Raw genomic sequence first — 26292 nt, forward strand, 5'->3', positions numbered from 1 at the left:
TCATCAGCGCACAGGAAATTTCTACTTGATGAGGAAAAGCCTTGCCCTCTTTTCTCTGGAGCTTAGTCAAATGGAGCACTCTGCCACAGCAGGTAAAAAGCTTTAAGTGTTTTGAAATGCTGTAAAATTGGGCTTTATGGAAGTATTTCCCTTCTTGCTTCCCAGGAGATGGTCAGTTGCAAAGAGCAGACTGTGGCTGAAATTCACACAGATATGCAAAAACCCAGCGGGTAGAAGAGGAGCATGCTATTTATTCACACAGCTGAATGGCCTCTCTTGGAATCAACATGTGGCACCTTTCTTATTACCCTGACTGCAAAGAGAGCCCAAATGGAAAGGCCTTGGTAGCTTAATGTCTCAGCCTTCGATGATGCTATTAATAGACCTGGGATCATTTATCAACCTCTCACAATATTTCCTGTAGCGAGGACCATCACAACACACGTAAGTAGCCTGCCATCTTCCTCAGAAATCTCGAAGAGAATCCAACCTGCTGGGAGTCCATCAGGGGCAGAATTTAGCTAAAATATCTCTAAACCCTCAGCTCTGAAAACTGAGGGATTGAAAAGGTCACTGGATGTGGAGGAATTAGGGAACTATAATGCGTAGCCTAAAAGGAAACCACCAGCAGGTTATTTCCGTGTTATTGTTAACATTGTCTAGTGGCTACAAATATATGTTAATATAAAACAACTTTTCTAATGTAATTTTTAAAATTATCAAAGTGGCTATTGTAAAGAGTAGGTCTTTTATTGGTAGCAGCTATTTGTCGTGGAGACCTTTTGTCTTTACATGTTTAGGGCATTGTGGCCTGAACACCATGCTAACCTTGCTTGCTGGTAGACTAGACACGTGATTTCCAACACTGGTCTTGAGCTGAGCAGCTCTGCTACATGTTATCAGATTTTCTAGATGAAAAAGGCCCTGCTTACATTGTTTTAGAAAAACCTTTGACTTTGGAAGGGTCCTGTTTAGAAGTGTTACATGGTACATACACCCACCTGAAATTTAGGAAGAATAGTGTTACCCGGAGAGGCTTCTGCTTCACTTTTACAACAGGTGGATCCTGAGAAGCAGGTGGAAACAGTGGCTAATAAAACTGTGTTCTCAGATTGGCCAGTTTTATAGAAGAAAGTGATAACAAATGCATCACTCTGTTGGGTAAACTCAAAGTATAAAGCCGTTATGTAAGTTCATTGTTCTTTTTTTTTTTTTTTTTTGCGGTATGCGGGCCTCTCACTGTTGTGGCCTCCCCCGTTGCGGAGCACAGGCTCCGGATGCGCAGGCCCAGCGGCCATGGCTCACGGGCCCAGCCGCTCTGCGGCATATGGGATCCTCCCAGACCGGGGCACGAACCCGTATCCCCTGCATCGGCAGGCGGACTCTCAACCACTGCGCCACCAGGGAGGCCCAAGTTCATTGTTCTTTAAGGACATCCGAGTTGACATTTACTGTCATCAATTTGCAATGGGATGGATATTAGGGAAACAGTTTAAATAAACTATCACCTTCCTTTATAAAACTGGCAGTTGACAGAGGACAGAGAGGTTCCAGTGTAAGAGGATTTTCTGTGTATCTACTTTAGGATTCAAATGGGAAGACAATTCTCCAACAGTCTCTAATCTGGTAATGTTTTTGGTGAAAGCCTAGATGTCTCCTCTCACTTGGTTAAGGGGAGGCGGGATGGATTGTGCCTCTTCCTTGTCCCTCACACCCCACAGAGGGTGGAGCTCCTCACCTGGCCACTCAAGCAGCTCTTTTCCTTCTAATAGCATTTTAAAGAGGGACCATGCGAGGGCTTCCCTGGTGGCACAGTGGTTGAGAGTCCGCCTGCCGATGCAGGGGACACGGGTTCGTGCCCCAGTCCGGGAAGATCCCACATGCCGCGGAGCAGCTGGGCCCGTGAGCCATGGCCGCTGAGCCTGCCTGCGCGTCCGGAGCCTGTGCGCCGCAACGGGAGAGACCACAACAGTGAGAGGCCCGCGTACCGCAAAAAAAAAAAAAAGAGGGACCATGTGAGATGGAATAGATAATGCCCCAAGGTTTGCACGAGAATAAAATGGTCTTGTCATTAAGGACATTTTCAACCCTGCTTCCCATAGAAATCTAAGGTAAGAGGAAGGGTCTTCTAATGAGGTAATTTTAAGGAACCTTTAAAGAATGGCTGTTGAAAGATGAATCGTCCTCCTCCAAGCCAGTGTGAGCTCGAGGGGGGGCATCATCTTTATGGATGTGATACATTACCTGTGTTATTTTGGAAACACTGATCTCTGAAATGTGTTAAAACAATAATACAAATAGCAGTGGCTCATCAATCTCAGCATGTTACAATCCTGCCACCTTGTGGGGACTCTTTAAAGTACATATGGGGGAAAATAGGGGACGGGATGTGCTTGCTCCTTATTTGTCTCTGCTTGGCAGGTGACAAGATGTGGGCAGACAAGACTTCGGTGGGGAGTCTGAATGTGGCCCTGCACCTGTTGGTGAGAACAGGGACACAGCTGGAGAGGATTCTGAAGGAAGCCATGCTGCCCATAGCCATGTTTACGCAAGTGGGTAGAGCCGCAGGTTAGTAATGGAGCTTAACATTTTCACCTTCATATTGTTAATTAATTTCAGATCAGAATAAAGCATGGTCATTTCCGACTGCAGATTGTTGGCTGACATTTGGAAATGAGTTATTGGATTCAGGATGGCATATGATTGGTGGATAAGCATTCCTTGATTCTAGATTGGTGCAGAGTAGAGACTTCAGTTGCATTGATCAAAACTGCCATCTCTGTTCTTGAAAGCACCAAATGATGAATGATATAAAAATTGCATCATTGGAGTATAATCTGCAAAAAATACTGGTTCACTATGCTGTACACCTGAAAATAATGTAATATTGTAACTCAACTATACTTCAGTACAAAATTAATTTAAAATAGCATCATTTTCTTCTTTCATGAGTCAAAAATCCTCTAACAAATGTGGGCTAAAATGACATTTGCGAAGTTGGTTGCTTCTTTGTGATGCTCATCTTTTGGCATGAATACTAAGCGGAAGATACTTTTTACGGCACTGACTTTAATATTCTGAAATACAAAATCCCTATTCAAGCTGTTTACTGAGAAACTGAGTTATGTTAACTCCCTGCACATAAGCTTTTTTGCTAAGTAGTGGGCATTTGCTAACACCCTGCATATAAGCTTTTTTGCTAAGTAGTGGGCATTTGCGGCACTATTTACCCACTAATGCCTGAACAGTAATTCTTTGCAGTATGGAAAGTGTATGTTTCCCCTTTAAATACATATCAGTATCCAATTGATTTATTCTTTGGCCAGGACTGTACTTAGCTTTTAAAATCACAGCATTCAATCTGCTGGAGGAAGAGCTTTCTTTTGCTCTATTCTTTCCTTCTCTGCTCACTTCTTTCCCCCAACTCCCCAAGAGCCCCAAACAGCACAGGAACTCTTCATGGCTGTTTATGCTGCTCTTCTTAGTTATTCACATTTTAAAATTTAAAGTTCAAAGTTCAACTTTCCAATAAACTTCAAGTAAAAAAACCCAAAAAACATGCAGCCAGCTTACTGTATACAAATCCACACAGGCCATGCTGGATGTAAAGACTTGGTATAAACGCCGTATATACCTGCTGAGAACCTGTCACAGTTTGACAATTTTCTGTAATACTAGAAGTCCACACTCTTAATCCCTCCCGTCCTCCACGAGAAATAGCCACAAATATAACATGTAGAAATGTTTTATCCAGCTCTAACTGGGCTGAAGAATAAAAGTATAAAGAAAAGACAGGCTATCACACTATCAAATGAGATAATACACATAAAATATGCTCTCTGATCTATGATATTCTGGCATGTATTAATAATAGGATTGACATAATCCATTTCACAGGGCAGGGCTTTCTCAAGATACTCTTAAATTGCCTTGGAGGAGAGTGAATGTCATCCTGTTGCTGTAAGTTGCTGATGGGGAGGGGTTCGATGGCATAAAGAAGAAAACTAAAGGAACTGAGAATAGGAGAGGGTTTCTGTCAACTGTGCTAGAACAAATAAGAAACATATAGATAGGTAGTTCCCACTTCTGGAATTAATGTGTAAGTCTTAATGCTTAAATTCTTAAAATTCTGAATTCTGATTTTAAGACAAGAAAAGAAAATGGTGAGAATTGAAAATGATAGGAGACTTGAGAGATAATAACCATATCGTGTTGGAGTTTGTTTAAAAAGGAATGCTCACCCTCCTTTTCCTAGCACTTGATCTCACCCTAACAGCGTGAAAGGTTAAACTCACTAGTTCCCTTAGAGGAACGATGGAGTGTTACTGTGAGCCAGGCATGGTGCTGGGTGCTTTGCACACAGTGTATAATTTAGTCCATGATAATCCTCAGGGTAGATATTATCCTCATTTTTCAGTGAGTTTACTTACATTTAGAGAGGACAGGAAGTTATTCAGTGAGCCCCACTGAGTTCACTGAGTAAAGGTAGGTGGGTTCTACCAAGACAGGCAGGCAGACCCGTATCGTGGATAACTTGGATTAAAGACCCAGTTTATTTCCTCAGTGACTCTCAACGCAAAGTAGCTGAGAGGGGATCACGTACCATGTCCCTCTTCCCCAGTGAAGAAATCAGCTATATAACTGGATGTTATGGAGGAATCAAGGTTGAAAGACCGCTGCTTTTAATTTATCTTTTTAAACATTTATGAAAGCAAAACACATTTAAGAATGTTTTTTGAAATGATGAAAATCATCTCTGGACCATATACCTCTGCTGTTAGCATCTGATGCATTTCTTGGAAAGGTTTTTCTTATGCATTTTTCTAGCTATTGATATAGACATGATTATGCAGTATACAGAGTTTTATATCCTGTTTTCCCTACTAAACATAATGTCATAAGTATGTCATCCTCATTTTATATTGTTTCAATTGAAAGATTTTAAGTATAAGAGGATGGTGGCATATTAAAATTTGCATTTTATGGACCTGTTTTCACACTTCTAGGTACCACTACCCATTTTGTTTGGATGGAGTTTAACGGTGTCCCCTGCCATGCTTCTAATTTTCAGTCTTGGAAGCTAGCAGGTTGTGTTTGCAGCCCATACTGGCATTTATCCTGACTGACCTCTACACATATTTGCTTACTGTGTTATTTATGTTAATGTCTACTTTCTCAAATATGTCTCTCAGTTTCTCTTTCTCTGGTAGGCTCTTAATAAATATTTGTCATAAAATAAATGTCATAACTGTCTTATTCATCTTTGCATTTAGTAGCCTTTTAATAAATATTTGTCATGAAATAAATTGTCAAACCTTTAAGTAGCCTTTAAAAAGCTGACACTTCTCTCTACATACACAAAAAATAAAGAATGAAGACAAGGGAAAGAAATCAGATTAAAGGAGGAGATATGTATGGTTACATGATCTGAAACCCTGAAAATACAGTACAGCCCAATAGAGATGAAAAATTCTAAAATATGTAATTTTGACCATATAGTCATAAATAATTATAATGTGCAAGATCTGATGTTCTATGAGTCTTTCTGTAGTAATGCACGGGACTGCTACTCAACCTCTCTTTTGCTTTTGTCTTATCTACTAAGTGGAATGCTCTTTTTTGGAGAAGTTAAAACATATACTGCTGAGAGAAAATGGAAACTAGAATAAGAACAGAAGGTTACAAGAAAACTTAAATGAGTTAAAAATCTCCAGTCCAGATGGGAAAGTACCTTTGTTTTCAGAAAAAGGGAAAAAATGTGATCTCTAGAAACCACAGAAGGATATGCTTGAGACCTCCTATAAAACAAAGTTTGTGTTTTAGAAACATAACTAAGAAAAGAAAGGTGATCACTGAGGACCAGCAGTGTTATTCACCAATAAACCAGACCAATTCAATGTGGACTGGCCGAGGGACCTGATTCAAGAGAAGTTCAAGTGATACAAAGTCCCTCAAGGTTTTGGTTGACCGAATATGGTACCTAATGATGAACTAATGGCATGTTCCATCCGTGTAAAACATTAAAACATTGCCAGGTGTATTAGTAGAATATGATGACAGACCAGTGAAAGGAGGAACTCTGCTGTTCTCTGAACTGGGCACTCCATTTTGAGTAGTATGGTCTATTCTAGGTGCCATATTTTGAAAGAGATATTTCAAATGTAAGAATATTATCAGTGTATATGGAGAACAGTATGGAGGTTCCTTAAAAAACGACAAATAGAACTACCACATGACCCAGCAATCCCACTACGGGGCACATACCCTGAGAAAACCATAATTCAAAAAGAGTCATGTACCAAAATGTTCATTGCAGCTCTATTTACAATAGCCAGGAGATGGAAACAACCTAAGTGTCCATCATCGGATGAATGGATAAAGAAGATGTGGCACATATATACAATGGAATATTACTCAGCCATAAAAAGAAACGAAATTGAGCTATTTGTAATGAGGTGGATGGACCTAGAGTCTGTCATACAGAGTGAAGTAAGTCAGAAAGAGAAAGACAAATACCGTATGCTAGCACATGTATATGGAATTTAAGAAAAAAAAATATCATGAAGAACCTAGGGGTAAGACAGGAATAAAGACACAGACCTACTAGAGAATGGACTTGAGGATATGGGGAGGGGAGGGTAAGCTGTGACAAAGCGAGAGAGTGGCATGGACATATATACACTACCAAACCTAAAATAGATAGATAGCTAGTGGGAAGCAGCCACATAGCACAGGGAGATTAGCTCCGTGCTTTGTGACCACCTAGAGGGGTGGGATAGGGAGGGAGGGAGACGCAAGAGGGAAGAGATATGGGGACATATGTATATGTATAACTGATTCACTTTGTTATAAAGCAGAAACTAACACACCATTGTAAAGCAATTATACTCCAATAAAGATGTAAAAAAAAGAATATTATCAGTGTGAATATGGGAATTAGAAAGTAAGAATTAAGAAGAATGCTTGAGATAATGGAATATTCAGCCTGGGAAAGGAGAACACTTAGCTGTTTTTCAAATGCTTGAAGGGGTGTTAGAGAAGATATAACGTGTTTGGCTACAGAAACACAATCATTACGTAGAGGTTATAGGGATGCAGTTTTACTTCATTATAACCAATGGCTTTCTAACAACTAGAGCCTGCCTCATCATAACACTGGAAAATCCTTGTCAATGGACTGTTCAAGCAAAGGCTGTAAGTCCACATCAAGTATCATATAAAAAGATTCATGTATTAAGATGGTGATTGGACCAGCTGGTCTCTAGGGCTTCTGCTAATTACTATTTATAATTCTAAGTCAGTTGTTCAGAATTTAGGATCCACTGTCCTATAGAATCCAAATGGACATTTGGATCCAAGGTCAAAAACGTTTATTTTAACCATGGTGTTTTAAAATTCTTCAGCTGAAAACACTTTCCTGAGTCCAGGGAATAGACACGAGGGATAACAGTCTAGAGAACAGTACATGAGGCAGAAGGGAGGGAGGATCATTAGCCTTCCCTTTGCTGGGGGAAATCGAGCATAAGGCCACATTATGAAAGAGCTAAGGAAACATTCTAAAGTCCATGTGGCAGATCTCAGTGAGGCCTTAGGAGAAAATCAACTCCTTGAACTAATCCCCACATGACTGACAGCCTTTCACTTGCTAGCTGTGCTGTGTGATTGTAGGTATTTTCTTCTGTGAACTGGGGCTAATAATACTTCCAATGATATAAATAAACATAAATAAAACAAGTAATAGCTTGTGAGAATCAAATGAAATAATGGATATACAGTGCCCGGCAGAATACTGGACACATACTATACAGTTACTTAGTAAATGCAGGGATTCCTCACAGTATCTATGTGTGTGTGCTTCTTCCACTTTTCAAAGAACTTCCACGCACATTACCTCATTTGATTCTTACAATAATCCCATCAGCAGGCAAGGTAGGTGTAATATCCACATTTTACAGAGGAGGAAATGATGCTTGGAATAAATGGCCAGTTTTCCTAAAAGATTATTTGGCTTCACAAAGTGTTGCAGTGATAAGGAACCAGATTGTATAATCAGACCCACTGGATCAAAATTCCTATCCTATCACTTACTGGCCGTGTCTGGGTGTATTACTTTGGCTAGCTAATTCTTATTAACTCAACTAAAAATGGGATGATGGTATATAGGTATATATTTTACACAGCTGTTAGGAAAATTACAATAATATTGAATAGAAATTGTTAAAAAGCAGTCATTATGATCATTACTGTATAGTAATTATGCCATTTATTAAATGCTTAGTATATGCTAGGGGTTTAACAAACATTTTTTTAAATCCTCATAATGACTCTTTGATATATGTATTGTTAGTATACTCATTGTACAGATGAGGAAACTGAGGGGAATAGATTAGCCAAGTAGCTTTCCCACATTCATAAAGATGGTAGGTTAGAGTGCTGGGATTTGAACCCAGGCAGTCTGACTCTGGAACCCACGCTCTAATCAAGGATATACTACCTCCCGTGCTATGAAGTATTTTGTGTGTGTCTCTCTGTCACACAAACACATATACACATACACATGTAATCATATTAGGTACGCACATGTGCATGATGTTTAGAAATGATTTTAATTATGTATTACTGGTTTTAAAAAACAGAATACCAAATTGTATGCATGATATGCGATCTACTATGCAAAATGCAAATAAAAGGGGCTGAAAATCCATATGGTTGCCTCTGTGTGGTGCTATGGTAGGTGGGTTTTATTCTTGATTCTGTAGACATTTCTGTGCTAACTTTTCAACTGAAAACACATGCCATTTTATAAACAGGAAAATTAAAGGAGAACAGATATATAAAAGAAAGTAATCCAAGGAAGATGTAAGGAGAAAAGGTTTTCATAGACAGGTGACCCTTCCTCTAATTCTAGCAGTAGAGTATACTAGATATCCTGAATAACCTTTGTTCTGAAAATGACTAAAAACACAGGGTTAAAATAAGAAAGCAATGGGATATAAACACTTACATGTGCCAGAAATGGGGTGGGTGCAGGTACGGCTGGGGTGGGAACTGGCTCTGGCTGGAGAACTGTTTCAGCTGGAACTGCTCCATCTTCATCCTCAGGTGGTTTCTGATGGGCACAGCGACCGATGTCTGCATTTTTGAAGGATACAGACTGTGCAAAGTCCATAGGGCTAAGGGAATATAATTAAAATTCAATACTTTCTCCTATTTTTCATTATCCTGCTTCCTTACCATGACATCAAATTTCCCCTTTCCCATTTTAAAGGTCATCAGTGCAATTAAAAAAAAAAATCTAACTTGAAGTTCTTCACTGTTTCCTCCCCACTATGGTTTTAGATAGTGTAGATGCAACAGTGATGTTCATACCAAAAAAAAAAAAAAAAAAAATTAGTAACAAGGAGATTCACTTACACAGAGTTTATAACAAGGTTCCATATACAGCCTTCAAAAGGAGGAATATTTCTGAGTGGGGAAGGTTGAAATTCAGGTGGAGCACCCCCGACGAAAAGCTTTTTAACTTCTATCGCCTGTTCTACTGTCAGATTTTGCACATGCCTTCTGTCTTCATCAACTTGAACAGTAAAGATGCTGATAAACATAGAAAATAAACAAGTATAAAACACACAACGTCCAACACAACCGGAAATCCAACTCTTTCCTGCCACCCCGCACCCCTCCTTCCTGAAGCTTTTAAGAGAGCCAAGTTTGACGATTAGGGATTCGACACTAAGCAAACAGTACTGTTTCTCAGGATCTCGTCCCTCTGCCTCCCTTGTAAACTCTCCTTGAGAGTGTCCGGAAACAAGGCAATGGTGCAGCTGCAACACTCGCCTCTGGTGGTGGTTGACAACAGCGGCCTTACACGTGAGCCTGTGGAGCAGAGGCTTCTGTAAGGGGTAGTAATGTCTAATCGCAGGAGGCTCAGTCGGTTTAGCACAGCATGGGGTCACATTTTGTTTAGCTCTTTATTTCTTGCTTTGTGCTATCTCCTATCTTCTTGCTAGGGAACAAACTGTACTCCTGAGAGCTTAGATTGCAGGAATCAACAGCAAACACTTATAGGATGTTTTATAAAGAATGTAGCTGCTGGCTTTTGAATAGAAGAGGCAGGCCAGAATACCATGCTAACTGTTCTCAGCAATGATTTTCCTTAGTGGCTGTTTCATTAATTTCCCTAATTTGCTTATGAGAGACAACTCACACATTACTAATTGAGCACCTCATGCTACTTATTCACTCTGTGGATTCTGCGGCAGAGAATCAGGAGACAAAGAATTCTGCTGATGAAAATGACCAAAGGCATTTTCTCTTTTGTTCTAGAAGCAGATTTTAAACTTTAGTCCCAGTAGTCAGCATGGGGCTCTTAGTCATAAGGGTTAGTCAATAGCCCGAGGATCACGAATGTATTACTGAAAACTTATTTCACATCTGAGGAGAAAATCCTAAGTACTTAGGTGGAAAACTCAGTTCTAAAATGCCATTTTACTTGATTTTAGAAAGAAGAAAAACCACATGTAGAATTAGAAGCAATGAACTAGGGCAAAGATGCTCTGAAATGGCACTGAACAACTGGCCCACTTTGGGACAATTCAAATGTAAGAGAATAAGACAAAGAATAGATATTGTTGTGGCTCAAAATGTCATTTTTCAGGACGTATAGAGGGAGCAGATTGGGTTTAGTTTCAAAGGCAAAATAGGGGAAATGATACATTGATGTTTTGCCAGACTCTGGGCCAAGGACCATAGCAATGGTCCTTTCTTACTGGATCATAGGGTGGAGATGTAGAATGAGCCTGAGCTTTCAGAAGGAACAGACTGGAATTAAGCACTAGTATGGAAGCTTACTAGCTGTGTGACCTTGGGCCAGTTATTTAATCTTGCTCAGTCTCATTTCATTCATTTATAAAATGAGGATAAGAACACCTATTTCGAACCATGGAAAGCCTTAACTAAGGCATTGAGCTGAGTCTGTATTACTCAATAAGGGAATTGCTAGAAGACTATAGCTGAATCCAGTTTGTATTTTACATCCTAGGAGCATCAAATCTAGGTCATTGATTTAGTTCTTTGTAAATAGGGATATTACTTACATGTCCTCTCTGATTCTGGTGCATTTCCTTTTTAAAAAGTATCTATTCAAAAACTCTTTACTGTGGACCTACTGTGTGCAAAAAGCATTATAAGAATCATTACATTACTGTTAGTATTGTGATAGGTCAGCTGAATTTCCTTAAAATTTCAATAGTTGATTCTTGAAGTTTTATAATTAAATATTTTATTACTTAAATTCTATTTATTTGTATGGAATATTGATCTAAGATTTTTTTCAAACCACCACCAAATGAACTGCATACCTGGTAAAAGATATTAAGAGAAGTGCCCTGGTATTTGCAATTTACATGAGAAACAAAATCTGAAAATTTTTAAGTTGATGGTAAGAAAGAAATATTTGGGTTGCAGTGTCCAAACCATGATCCCTTTCTGGAAACCTCAAATTACTCCTGAAATATTTGCTACAACTTTGTGGTCTTTAGCCTAATTCTGTACCTGTGTGAAGAATGCTTTCATGTAGGAGAATACCTACTTGCCTAAACGTCTACCCTAGGCTCTTAGGGTTTGCTGTTTTCGTCCAGTTAGAACTACTGGCCACTGAGGTGGACTCCAGGTGGAAGATCAGAGGGCCAGGCAGTTATAAAAGGCAGAGGTCACTGGAGTACTGGGAAATTAGATACCAAAGTGAAGGGAGTGAAATTTTTGCAGAGGAAGGGGTAGGAAAGGAGAGAGAATGTGGGAGGACGGGTAAAGAGAGCCAGAGAGGGAGAGAAAAGGGCAAGAGTAATATTGAAAAGTTTGCCTCTCTATTTGGTAAAAATCTATTGATTTTATGAGGTGGTATTAATGGTATTAAAATTGCCATCTTATCCAGAGTTTTAAGAAAAGAAATAACAATCGACATTTATGGTCTAAATAGTGTTGGAAGAAAGCAAATATTTCCAAGTTAATAGGAGTATCATGATCAACATGAAGTAATACAAATCTCTGAGGTCACAAAAAGGGTAACAATAAATAGCAGGTGAGCACAGATGGGGGTGTTAAAGTCAAGTATATCTGGGTTTAAATCCTGCCTCTGTTATTTACTAGCTATGTGATTTGGGGCAAATTAGTTAATATATCCTCATCTGTGATGAAAGGATATTAATACAGATCTCACACACATTTAGAATGAGTAAAGGACATAATCTTTGTTTGGTATTTGACACACAGCATGCCATAGAATTGATATGAAGCATTAAAATATGTTTCTGGGAGATGTTCTTAGGGTCATTAGTGATCTCTAGTTAATCAGTTAATTGAAGTGCTCGCCTAAAGGATAGGTGATGATTGTTTTTTGACCTCAGAGTGCTGAATGAGACATTACGGTGCAAATGAGTTCTTGCTTTGCCACAGACTGCAGTGACAACCCACTAATATGTCCAATACATTATCCTTTAATTAACAGTGAATAGTAAAACTGTTTGTTTATATGGCCAATTAACTGAATGACCAGTTTTCAGGGGATGCACTATACACTGAGCTTAATCAAATAAAGGTTGGATTGATGGCCAACAGCTGTGAAGCTGGCATAATAAAATACCCTTCTTGAAGAGACACACCTGTTAAAAGGACACCTTAGCATAACATCATAATGCACTTGAGAATGTCAGAATTATTTCTCTACAAAATAACATATTTGGATGATTTTTTGTCAACTATATTTGTCAGATCTGCATTTGCTTCTTGAAGTTATTTAAAATTTAAAGACTTTAGAAAGTCTTTCCTACAATGAGAAGGACTAATATAGGACCTGAAATCTAGTCTAGAAGACATGTAAAATCAGTATTCTAGAGCATTCCCTAAGATTCAAATGAGAAAATTCAGTTTGCATTTCTCTTCAGAGACCATGACTGCAATATGTGCCTATAAGATTAGTAAAAGTTCTTAGTTTGTCCAAATATTGATCCCTCATTTGTCTTAATCATGGTTTCTAAACATCTCAGTTAGAAGATACTCTGTAAGAAGGCTTAGTATCAATTCATCCCACAACCTAATGCTCTATGTAATAGAAAAACATGAACCAAGGAGAGCTTCATCACTTACTTAGAAGAAAAGGCATTCTTATTACTTATTTAAACTGTTATCCACACAAGAGGATGATTAGAAAATGGAGGTCTTTAAGTACAGAATAACATCTGCTTACTTGAACTTTTGCTACACATTCATACTGTTGTTGTGTTTAAAAGTATTCTCTGTGTTTTGAGTTTTCATCAGATTTGATTTCCAGTTCTCTTCTATGTCTTCAGTCTAATAAAATGGATTGCGGGTCTGGAGGTCTGAAGTCTCTGGGTTTCTGTTTTCTTTTTCTCTAATTGTTCTTCTAAGTTCATTACCTCTCTGAGTTGTCATACAACATTTTGATGAAAAAAAAAAACCAAATGACTTCCCCAATAAAGTAAGTATGAAGTACTATAGCATGCTGAAGAAATGAGAAATCAGCTTATAACACTAATAAGCAATTCCCTGACTCAGGGCTGGGAAGCAGGTGCTCTGGTGGATCTGCAGAAAGGCAGCCACCGTGCATGGATGGCAGGACAGCAGCCTTCTCCCCCTTCTCCCTTCCCTCTCTCAACTCTGTTCCCTCACGGAGCCGTCCAGCAGGGACCCAGAACCCCTTGGCGGGGGGTAGGGGGGTGAGGGCCGGGGACGAGGCATGCGCCTGCAGCCGCGGCCGCGCTCTGTATCTGTGACCGATTTCTAAGCAGCTGCCATAACTGCTTTGGAACCTGAATGAAACAGCAGCTGCCAAAGGCTGGTGGCTCCAGCTGAGCTGTTCTGTGCGTTTCACCATGCGCATGCCCTACTTGAGGAGAGAGTATTTGAGAGGTGAGGAGGGAGAGAGTTTTCTTATCTACGCTTCAGAAGATGCATTTGGTTTTTCCAAAGGTGGAGAGGAGAACCACCTAGCATAAAAACGTTAAGAACAAAACTCCTAAGGGTCAAGGGAAATGAGGTTCCCGAAGTATGAAATATAAAGAAGATGAAATTAAACTACTTGATAGTTTTGCAATGCATCGTATGTCCATACACACAAAGGTCCAGTAAAGGACTAAGGCAAGCAAAGGAGTTCGCGTTAGTTATGACAGTACAGTCAGTCGTTAGGACTATTGTTACCCTCTAGTTCTCTCTACATGAACAGAATGTTCTCTCCCGTCGTGAAACAGACTCGGCTCTGGTTTGACGGCAATTTTCCTCATTGTTCGTGCCCCTGTGGAGAGATGCACTTCCAGACGACCCTTGTTCAGGAATATCGCATAATAGGCCTGCAATAGCAAATGGTCATTGAAGATTAAAGAGGAGTCTCAGCTTAGTTCCCTGACAGAACTGCGTATTCATCCGCTCTGAGATCTTACCTGAGAAGTTAAGACTCAGTATTTTCTTAAAAAGAGTATTTAAAGCAGCTGGAAATAGCTTTTTAATCATTTACCATTTTTGCTTGTTAGATGATGTGGAAAGTGGAGATAGTAACATAGCAGTCTCTGCAAAGCAGATTTGCAATGCTGAAAGGAACAGTTGTGCTGGCACTGGGCTTCTAACTCACAAAACCCATCAGAAAATAAAGAGTGTCAATAAAATCCCTCTCCCTTGTATTCACAAGCAGACAGCTAGCTTCTGGGAATGAGGTCTGACTCCCAACCTCACGGCATTTTGAGTGTTTAGATTTCAATTCGTTCTCCAGGCTGGTGGAATAGATTGCTATCAACATGTAACTTGTCTCCCACATTTAGAAAGAAGGAAGACAATTTTTCATCTACAAACAGGACTGCTTTCTTTTTGCCACTGTTACTATAGAAACAATATGGTTTTGAGATCAGTTCATGAACCCCAGGGAGCTTGAATGCAGTCCTTGTCCCCAAAGCTGACGCCACGCTGGCTCCCTTTCTTGTGGAGCAGGGGGGTGGCACCTGATACACGGTGATCACTTGGTCCTCTGCGAGTCACCTGAGGTAGTGGAGATGGTTTCATTCAAACATCATAACGTCTCCAATAACTTACAAAATCGTCTATGCCGCGTTGTGTCCACCACAAAATGGCCAGAGGATCTGGATTAGTGCTTGCCATTCATCAAAAGGGGCAACTGCCATCTACTCAATTAAAATTTTTTTAGCTGACTGAGTTCTCAAACCCCTTTAGCAGAACATAATCACAAATGACCCTATGGGTATCAAAACTGGTAGCTTTGAAAAATAAAGTATGTCATTTAAACAGTATTGATTCTACAACAGACATGAACTGTTTAACATTGTTTCCTCTTTCAGATAGCATTGACAATGAGATTTTAAAAACTAGATACTCATTATCATTAAAACGTTGAAACATTAACATGTTATTTCTAATTTACTTTGTACTATAGTGCTTAATATTTTCTCATTTTAATTGTTTTAATGGGAACATGTTTTATTTTAAGAACTATCCTGAAAGCTGATGACTCAAGTCCATTTATTTAGTTCTGATGAGGAGAAATCTGAAAACAATGGCTGGTGCTTAATTATTTGACTGTGACCTAGGAAACACATATCCTTTAGTGAAACCTGTTTCAGAATGTTTGATCTGGCCCTCTTATTATAACTAGCTTATCATTTGTAGCAGTGAGAAAATAATTTTATTTTTATGATTAAAACATAAAGGCTTTAAGAGAACAGTTATATTTTATATTTATTCAGTGCTTATGCATAGTAAAAAAATGAGATAAAATACCACTTTTTCTCCCTCTACTCTTCAAAAAATATTTTTTGGTTTTTTTTCTTCCCAAAGAAATCCTTTTCTTCCCTAAGATCAAAGGTTATCCTTTTATATTTTCTTCTAAACTTTTAAAACTTTTTTCCTTTCATATGTAAGGCTTTAATTCATTGGGAATTTATTTTTACGTCTGGCATGAAGTAGAAATTAGTTTATTTTTTTCTGTATGGATAACCAATTGCCCCAGAATCAGTCACTGAAAGGGCCACTTTTTCCCTAATGATGTGCAATGCCACCTATTGGCAAATGTTGTTTCCATGTATACTTGGCTCTCTATTCTGTTCCACTGACACAGAGTTACCCATGAATTAACACCATACTCCCATGATTCAAAACTCTAGCTTCTAATGTGCTGATATCTGCTAAGACAGTCCACCAACTTATTCTTCTATTTCAGGAGTTCCTTGGGCTTTCGATCTTTGATATAAATTTTAGAATTAGCTTGTCCTGATTTACAGAAAGATAAGGTGGTATTTTCATTGAAGGTGAATCTACATATCACTTTGTGGAGAACTGATATATTTTTAACACTGAGTTTTTCCATTAACATGTTGACTTTAATAAGTAGTCTGATGTAATTTTTCAATAAGTTTTGTAATTTTTTCCATATAGGTCTTACATTTGTTTTGTTATATTTATTCTTAAATTATATACTTGTTCTTGTACTATATTTACTTGTTCTTTTGTTATCGTATTGGCTAAGACCGATACAGTGATAATATTCGTCTTTTCTTGGGCTTGATTTCATAGAAAATGTTTATAGTGTTTTCCTATCAAGAAGCCCCATCCTGGGGGCTTCCCTGGTGGCGCAGTGGTTCGGAGTCTGCCTGCCAATGCAGGGGACACGGGTTCGAGCCCTGGTCTGGGAAGATCCCACATGCTGCGGAGCAACTAAGCCCGTGTGCCGCAACTACTGAGCCTGTGCGTCTGGAGCCTGTGCTCCGCAACAGGAGAGGCCGTGACAGTGAGAGGCCCGCGCACCGCGATGAAGAGTGGCCCCCGCTCGCCGCAACTGGAGAAAGCCCTCGCACAGAAACGAAGACTCAACACAGCCAAAAATAAATAAATAAATTAAAAAAAAAAAAAAAGAAGCCCCATCCTGTTCTTAGTTTATCAAGTCATTTTTTGTTGTTTTTAATCAGGAATGGTTGTTAAGTTTTACCAAAAGTTTTCTCTGCACTTATCAAAATGATTATATGATTTTAGATTTTCTAAAATCAAGCCACCTTTGTATTCCTGAGACATTGCAAATTACTCATGGTAATGCTTCTTTGGATTTTATTTACCAATACAGCTGACCTTTGAACAACACGGGGCGCTGACCCTCCGCAGTCAAAAATCTGAGTATAAATTATAGTCAGCCCTCGTTATATGCAGTTCCTCGTATCAGATGTTCTGCATCCTCAGTTTCAACCAACCTCGGATCGTGTGGTACTTTTTATTTACTACTGAATAAAACCCGTGTATATCTGGACCTGTGCACTTCCAATTTGTGTTGTCCAAGGGTCAACCATATTTTGTTTAGTGTTTATTTTTTTGTGTGGGAGAAGAAAATAGTATTATTATATGACTACCCATTACTAAATTTTAAATGCTAAAAGTGATTTTAGAAAACATATAATTACAAACAACACAACCTGATTTACAAGAATGCATGCATATTTAAGGCTATATTTGTAAATCAGTCTGTGCTTTGGCCATGGCATACTGGTAATTCCTAAGAATGCTTTCACTGAGAAAAATGAGATTAAATGGAAAAATGTATATCTTTAAAAATGTGATTGAAAGTATTGGAGGAATATCCATGCAGTAAAGAGTTTTGGGACAACTAAGAGACGGCTTTTAACAGAATCAAATGGCTAGGGGGTATGAAAACTAGAGCTCACAACCCTACAAAGCAGACACTGTGTAGGCTTTATTTTAATGTCACTAGTGTCCATGCCTGTGTTGATTGTGTTCTCTTCACCTTCTCCTGCCCAGGTCTATTCTCTGCCTTCTCTCTGTCCAGAGAGGGTGCAGCAGGTTAGGATCCAACAGACTGCATCACATTAGCTAGTGAAAATGGGAAGCTGATCCTAAAAAAATTTAAATTTAAATTTAAGTGTAAGGGACCCCATCTGGTTATCTACAGATCTGGTAGGAAATTGGACTTAGAGAGAAGATTAACACAATGTGAATGTATTTTAAGCTTTCTCTCTTTATATATGCAAAACCCATATGAAATATGGATGTAAATACAGGTGTGTCTGCACCTAGAACTGACCAACAGGAAAATCCTAGTGGAGATAATTGTCCTAAGAAGATGATAGTGGAAATAAATGATGCAAATCAAAAAATATAAAAACAATTCATAAACTGTAAATGCTTCACCTGAGTCTCTATAAGATAATTATTTTATATAAGCATTAGGGAAAATGCATTATTAGCTAGGTGTGAGGGTACCTGTCCAGTTTGCCTTCGTTTTCTCCTAGGTGGCGCTGGTGTCCCTCCACTTCCCAAGAGAATAATACCAGACTCATTCTTGGTGCTGAAGGACAGGTTGATTTCTGTTCCTACATCAATAGGCACAGGCGACAGCTCTACAAAACCAGGCTTCGGGAAGCTAACTGTGTAAACGTTCTTTGGGTAAAAGGAAAAAGGGAAGAAAGCATTAGAAATGAACATTTAAATTAATTTATCCATCTCACTCACCCTCCTCAATGCACTCAAAGTTACTAATGAAATACAGTGTCATTTTAGAACACACAAAAACCCACAGTTACATGGAGAACTTAAGAGCAACCAAAGAAATATTATTCCTAGTAACTGAATTTTCTGAGCAGTTTGAGTTAAAATAAAAATTTGGGCCTCTGCTTTTTTCTAGAACTTTTGATTTGAGATATAAAAGATTATCACTGACAGGTAACATTTTCTTTTGGTTTAAATCTGTCATGCTAAGTCTCCCTTGAAAACTCTCTAACTGATCCCTGGAATACCATATACCAACTAACTGCTGATGTTTTATAGCTGAGTCTGACCATGGTCTCTGTCTGCATTCTTCCTCAGTGAAGAGCCCAAGGTAAAGATGTTCGCTGCTCTCAAGTATATAAAGACACTCTAGCGGAACTTAAAAAAAAATCAGATGCAATCTATATCTTAAAAATAAATAAACCAAATATTTCTTAGTCTAGTTTTCTTCTCAAAATGAAAGTAGTATCATTGTCCTTGCTGATAATAAAATTAAAACAGTAACATTTTGAACGGTAACAGTGCAAAAGGGAGAAAGTAAAAATCACCCCCATTCCAAAGCTGTGTAGAAGCATATAGCTTTTTCTAATCCATTCATTCATGCATGCATGCATGCATGTTTTCATTCACTCACTTTATCTTTTACACCTTGCCCTCTTCCTCTCTCCTCCTGTCTATATTTAAACTGAATCATGACAGGCACGTTCATTTGTAACTTCTCTTTCTCACTTCATATGTGGAGGATATCTCTCTGTCAGTAAACACAGATCTCATCAACACTTTTAATAGCAGGAGGTCATTCCACTGTATGAATGTGCTAGGACTTATTCAAGCACGGCCATGGAGTCGGGCATTTAGAGTGCTTAAAACATTCATTTAAAAAGTCCTGCATTTGGCTGGAGTGAAAACAAGGGATCCTTTAATGCAGGTTATTTTCCTCCACAGTGTTTAAGGCCCAGTTAAATGTGTTGTAAAAATGTATAATCTGTTTTTGATTCCAATTTTCAAATCATAGAATTTTGGATACTTCAAATAAAACTACTGTGCAGACTTTTCAATATTTATCAAATATTGAACTTTCTGCATCATCTTTTATTTGCAAAGAATTCCCAGTTATTGAAAAGTGCCTTTACAGAATCATCATTTCCACACATACAAGCTATTCATTTTCTGGACAGTTTTCCATCCTCATGTATATATCTTTTGCATGTGGATGAGAGTTAGGCTTTGGAAGGTTAAAACTCTGAGTAAAAAGAGGCTAGTATGGATTCTTAGAGATTCGATTCTGTATGTACTTCCTTTTTCCTCATTCCCAAGCTTCTCAGGATGGATGTCTATGGCTAATCCCAACTTGGAGACTGTAACTAGGTACAGTGAAGACCCTGAAAGTTCTGTTTCAGTCTTTAACCTCATGACTCAGTGGTGATTTACTTTTTCTTTTTTCCCAAATCCCTTCATCTCCTATCACAATGCTTTAACATAATCTTAATTGGAGGAAGCAGCTAAAATGAATAGTTGTGTCACATCAGGATAATGAAAACTTTGTAAGTATGATATATTTAACATTTTCTTTATAAAACAAACTCATCACTTTTAGAATTCCCATAAAACTTTTACTAATATTTGCTGATGACTGTTGGATCTTGTTTACAGATATAATAAGAGAGCAGGGCTGTGACCTGTGTTCCTCTCTCCTACGGGTCAGCCTCTACTGAAGAGTCAGTGCAAAATAGTCAAGTGGTATCAGGAAGCTTCTGGGCTGCTTTGGCAATAAAGAAAAGATACTGAAGATACCTGATAACAGGGGACTTTGCAGTCCCGTCAAACCAAGTCTTTGTAGATGGTTCCCACTATGTGCCATTTTCAAAGAAAAGGAGGTTTGACTTCTAAGCTGTGAACAAGATTCTATGCACTAATGATCATGGTTTAAACTGTTACTTGCTATTTGTGTAAACTCCTAACACATTTCAGAAAAAATAATTTAAGGCTGCTAATAAAGCTATATAAAATACATGAAGATAAACTAAATCTAATATAGATGACAAAAATGAGGAAAAGAGATAAGTAGTGTGGGAAAGGAAGAAGGAACCAGAAAAGAGATTAGTATTAAAAATACATGCTATGAAGTGCTGTACATGTGGGAAACTTGTTCACAGTTTGGGGTCTCTATAATACTGTTTTCCTAAGTTCAGTTCAGTTCAAACTTATAGAAGTACTTCAATCTTGCTTTATCATTTATGCATAGCTAAGACTAGGGTCAGTAGGAATTTAAAATATATTAACAAGGACTGGTCCCTGTAATAGACCCAACCTAAGTAAGTGAAATCTGACATGAATGTATTTAGGAAGTCATTAAGAAGAGACCAACCTCCAGTGAACAGCCTTTGGTTACACCAACATAATCAGGGCTGCTAAGTATATTATATGGAGTTCTTGAAATTTCAATATCTTTGAGGCAGCCAGAATATTTCTTCAAATTTACTTCCGGCCTGTTGAAAAGTTAAATGAAAAACAAAAGCAATATCATTAGGGCAATAGCGGTATAGTGTGTGTGCCTAGTGGATGAAAGCCATATGGAGCAAAGTGGCACGTCTCTCAGACTGTGCACACACGCACACACGCACCCAGCAAACTATGCTTCCCAAATTGCTGCACAGGCAGGCACGTCTCTCAGACTGTGCACACGCGCACACACGCACCCAGCAAACTATGCTTCCCAAATTGCTGCACAGGCAGGCACGTCTCTCAGACTGTGCACACATGCACACACGCACCCAGCAAACTATGCTTCCCAAATTGCTGCACAGGCAGGCACGTCTCTCAGACTGTGCACACGTGCACACACATGCACCCAGCAAACTATGCTTCCATTAGCTACTGATTGGATAAGTGGATATGAGCACCATCCTGCACAAGGAGTCTTTACATAGTTCTTCTTCCTCTCCTTTAAAAAAATAATCTCACCTATTGCATTTAAATACAAGGTACAGGAATTAACTGACTTCTTATGAAGTGCTTCATATGCATAATGAAATGTGTTTCTTTCTTTTTCTTTTTTTTTTTTTTTCTTTTTTTGCGGTATGCGGGCCTCTCACTGTTGTGGCCTCTCCCGTTGCGGAGCACAGGCTCCGGATGCGCAGGCCCAGCGGCCATGGCTCACGGGCCCAGCCGCTCTGCGGCATATGGGATCCTCCCAGACCGGGGCACGAACCCGTATCCCCTGCATCGGCAGGCGGACTCTCAACGACTGTGCCACCAGGGAGGCCCTGAAATGTGTTTCTTTTTTTCCAACAAAGGGCAGAACTTGTATGGGACAGCATAATCAAACTACATACCGACAAAGTTAAATAAAATCTTGCTCAAAATTTAAAAAATATCTGGAAACACTGATTTTGAAAAGATAACATTTTCATTGAGACTTTTTTTGGGGGGTGGTTAGCTGAAGAATAAGATAATGTCATATTTCTCTTTAAAGATTTTAAGTCAAATAAAACCTGAGAAACATTCTTTTGGATTACATAGTCTAAAAAAAAGATACTTTAAGATTAAGTTTACAGATTGACCCTAAATTCCTTATTCTGTATTGCAGCAGTAACAAAATAAAGCAACCAGAGTCACAAAACATACATTTAATTTTTCCAATAAGGTTGAAAATGGCTTCAGTACCCAAATGACACTTGAATCTTTACTTTTTGCTCACTATGTCTTAAAAAGGGATAAACATGCTAGCATGTAGTAAGTGCTCAATAAACATAAGCTAGCAGGATGTTAATGATGACGACACCTCTTTCATCTATAGCAGCACTGTCCAGTAGAACTTTCTGTGATGATGGAAATATTCTTTTCTGCACTGTCCAAATCAGTAATTAGTAGCCATATATGGCTGCTGGCACTTGAAAAGTAGCTTGTGCCAATGAGAAACTGAATTTATTTATTTGTTTGTTTGTTTGGTGGCACCGTGCAGTATGCAGGACCTTAGTTCCCCGACCCGGGATCAAACCGGTGCTCCCTGCATTGGGAGTATGGAGTCTTAACCACTGGACCACCAGGGAAGTTCCATTAAAAATTTTTTTTTCTTTAATTTAAATTTAAATAGCCACTGTGGCTAGTGGTTACCATATTGAAGTAATGCAGGTCAACAACAATAGAAAAAGTAATACTTTTTTGATGTTAATAAGCAACTCTAAAAGCTGTCCAATCAACACCAAGATATTATATTTATTTGGATAATGATTAATTCTCTCCTCACTGTCCCATGATGGCAGGATTCATTTTTTTGTCTTAATAAAAAACACATGACATGAGGACAAACATGTAGGAAAGCAAATCAGACCCTGGGAGTGTGTATCAGGTGATTTATGTCATGCTGGGTATTTGTTCTATTTGTTTCTCTCTCTCTGGGACTGTTTTATTTTCTTTGATCATTTCCACTTGTTCCCAAGGTCTTCCCCTTCTGTTCAGTCAGCTGGTTACTACAAAAAACATGCCAACTGGAGAGTGAGAATCTTGCTTATATTCTTCTTGTATAAAGTAAAGGAAATGGGTGGACTTCATTCTCAGTGTTCATTTGCTTCCATGTTCGCTTAGAGGAAGACTGATTTATCACAAGTTTCTCAGAGGTCTTATCAATAAAATAAATCACTCCTACAAGTCATACACTTCATTGTTTCAGGGAAATACAAAGGATCATTTCAAAACACAATGATTTAGCAAGCTCGACATTATGAAAATCACAGGGTATAAGTAATCACATATGATGATCAGATTCCTAATGAAAACCACAGGCCACTGTTTCCTCTGTTTGCCTCAGAGGCAAAATTACAAAGCTACACAATGTCATTTCAGAGTTTTATTAGCATATATTTTCACTGAAAGCCAGCCTCTGCTTTTCAGCCACCTCAGCAAACAGCACTTGATTGGTCTTATAACTGTATCGTGATTAAACAACTTGGATTGTTTTTTTCACACTTTCATTTCTATATAGTCTAGTTTCTGGTATTAAAAGTCTAGCCTTTGCTTTAAAAATTTCTTGGATCAGCTCAGCTTCATTATGTCCTTTCGGGAAATTTGGCACCATTAGGTTTTGAAATACCAAAACACTCAGCTGTAGCTCTAGCCAGAGTTTGATGAGCCACTTACAGAGGCCTGCTGCTTACAACTTCCACGCTAAAACCTCCTGCCTACAAATAGGAACTGAAATGCTCCTGAGAAGCTAGGATGACTGTCCGCAAGCTTCCTCGTCATTAATGCAAACACTTGTTTTACATGTAGTATTTCCAGAGAAATACTGACTCCGTAGCTAAATTCTAAATAAACATGGCAAGAAAGAAGCAGCTTTGTCAAGAGGTGCAAGGGCCACGTTAACGCTTGCATATTTGCAGGCTTGCAAAAAAGCAACCAGGCAGTAGTACGCATTTGGGAGCACAGGTTGATTGTTCAGCAGACAGTACGGTACCTGGGAGACCAGAGTCTGAGGTTCAACCCAAGAGACCAGTTTGTTCCCCAGAACTAGATTTCACCCATAAACCTGGCCAGCTGCCCTTAGCATGTGCTGCTGCATGTGTGCACCTGGTGGCGCTGTGCGTGGGCGGTTGAACAAATAAGCAGAGCAACTTTGTCATCACAGCTGGTGAACAAGTCAAATTGCAGTGATGGTGGGTAAGCAGCAGCATTTTTATAAGCAAAAGGCAGCATGAGAACTATCTCAGAATGCATTACTTGTTCGTGAAATGTACTGTGAATAAAGCTGCATAGGTGTCACTCTGCTTCTGCATCACTGCTTTATCTAAGAAGCCACATTTACCCAACCCATGCACTTGAAGAAGGCATGCATAAATTTAAATTTTACCTTGCTTTCATACTAGGTCAAAGGGAAGAGAAAAAAAATGATTTACTTATAATTGCATTTTCATTTAGTAAAACAATAAACTTTAATCATAAATCTTTTTAAAAAAGGAAGCATTTCATAGAGATCTACAAAGGAAAGGAATATAAAACAGCAACAGAAAAGAAAACAGACATATACCCTTGACTACAGTGAAAATAGAGTCCAACGGTGACCATCTCCCACACTATTCTCTTGGAAAATTTGAATTTTGGAATTGAATTTAAAGCACTCATATTTATCATTCTTACAAATGGGAAAATGCACAAGTGTTGCTATGCTGTAGTGTTCATGAGTAGCTTGTAAGGAGAGCTTATTGCCTCTTTGAACTTAATATACATAAAAATAATTCATGTTCATCACATCTTTTGCACTTTATCATATTAAGACCCTGTTTGTAGGCAAAATTATAGCTAACTATGAATGCATGGCTCCTTGACTAGTCACAAATATATGTCTAAAGGCTGTTTTGAAATAATGTGCCATGCCATAGAAATATTATAATTATGAAATGCTGTACTGTGAGAGTAAAAATATCTTGGCAGTAAAGACTCATCAGGTATGTAGTCTGCAAACTAATACATAAACCCATCTCAATGAAGTTAACATAAACACTTTTGTAGATAATTCCTAAAAATCACTTTATGGTAATTAAAGCTACATTATCACAAGAATAAATGAAGCCACCTTTGGATAGCCTTATTTTGGGTACAATTAGTTCACTCCTAGAGAATTTAGTTAGTGATCTTGCAAAGTAAATCTTAGCCTGGAACAATGTGCTGGATCCCTAGTATTTAAATAGTACCTGAAACATAGTAGTGATAGATGCTCATCAAACACCTGTTGAATGGATAACTGGACTTTGGAGTAATAACTATGCCACTATTCAAATACATTTAATCTGCAATGATTTTTCTGACCAGACACTTTAAATCTATATTCCTAATACAAATGCAATATCATGTAGACGAATGCAGAGCCAGTTTATCTGCACCATTAAAGCTTATCAACTTATACCCTTGATAGACTGGTAACTGGACAGGTGCCTGGTTTACGAGTTTAGATACAGAGAACAGCAAACCTCTGTCTGCATACTCACTATCATAAAATGAGACTGAATTTCCACTGCTCATTTGAGAAATATGAAAATAATTGACCACCGTACTTTTCAGTTATTCTGAGACCCTTCCTATTGTAATGTGTCTTTTTAGAGTAGAAACACCTAGACAGGACTTTTGCAACCATCAAAAGCTAACAAACTAAACAAAACAAAAATTAAAAACATGGTGGTCTCTATTTATAGTAAACTCTTACAGGTTAGCCAGATCAATTCATCCCATTCTAATTAGATTTAATTAACATTTATTGAGCACCAAATACTCTATAACTTGTATTTCTTATAAGTTGTTTTATAACAAGAAGCAAACTAATTAAATACCACATGAAATATTTTCTGACACTTTTTAGTTACTTCTATTAATTTTTTGAACTAGTTAAACTGCAAGCTAAATATATCTCCCTATCTGCTCTCTAAAAAACATACGTGAAATTTTAAAAAATGTTGACATGGGCACGAGAATAACTAATACCACTTTAGCATCAGGCATATGGAAAAGTTCCAATACTATTATCATGCTTGTGCTTAGCCATAAAATAGGTTATACTCACAGTGCCCTGGAACACTGACTAATTTTCAGAACACTAAGCAATGTCAGTGCACCATTATCTCCAGTGAATGTGCAAGGAGAAAGGCAATTACATTCAACTCCAGTTTCCACCTTAAATAACTTTTATAATTCTTTTCATCCAGTGACTGTAAGGGAAACAGTAACTCCCATCCATCT

At 38.4% G+C, this 26292-nt stretch overlaps 1 protein-coding gene and 1 long non-coding RNA gene across 2 annotated transcripts in view; one reads left to right on the plus strand and one right to left on the minus strand.

The window, feature by feature from the left end:
- LAMA2 (laminin subunit alpha 2) overlaps positions 1-26292 on the minus strand; it is a 610104-nt gene that overhangs the window by 22219 nt on the left and 561593 nt on the right. Inside the window, exons 52-57 of the mRNA XM_082634259.1 lie at positions 24413-24424; positions 20933-21053; positions 18280-18456; positions 14212-14360; positions 9415-9591; positions 9005-9173 (exon numbers count right to left, since the gene is read on the minus strand). Coding sequence (XP_082490385.1) covers positions 9005-9173; positions 9415-9591; positions 14212-14360; positions 18280-18456; positions 20933-21053; positions 24413-24424 — 805 coding nt within the window. The remainder of the gene's footprint in view (positions 1-9004; positions 9174-9414; positions 9592-14211; positions 14361-18279; positions 18457-20932; positions 21054-24412; positions 24425-26292) is intronic.
- Positions 1964-16622, plus strand: LOC309811488. Its single transcript, XR_014295189.1, has 3 exons — positions 1964-2111; positions 2422-2568; positions 16588-16622. It is a non-coding gene; the product is annotated as an uncharacterized lncRNA (long non-coding RNA).

Source organism: Mesoplodon mirus, assembly GCF_964341445.2.
Source record: "Mesoplodon mirus genome assembly, chromosome: 10".
Classification (NCBI taxonomy): domain Eukaryota; kingdom Metazoa; phylum Chordata; class Mammalia; order Artiodactyla; family Ziphiidae; genus Mesoplodon; species Mesoplodon mirus.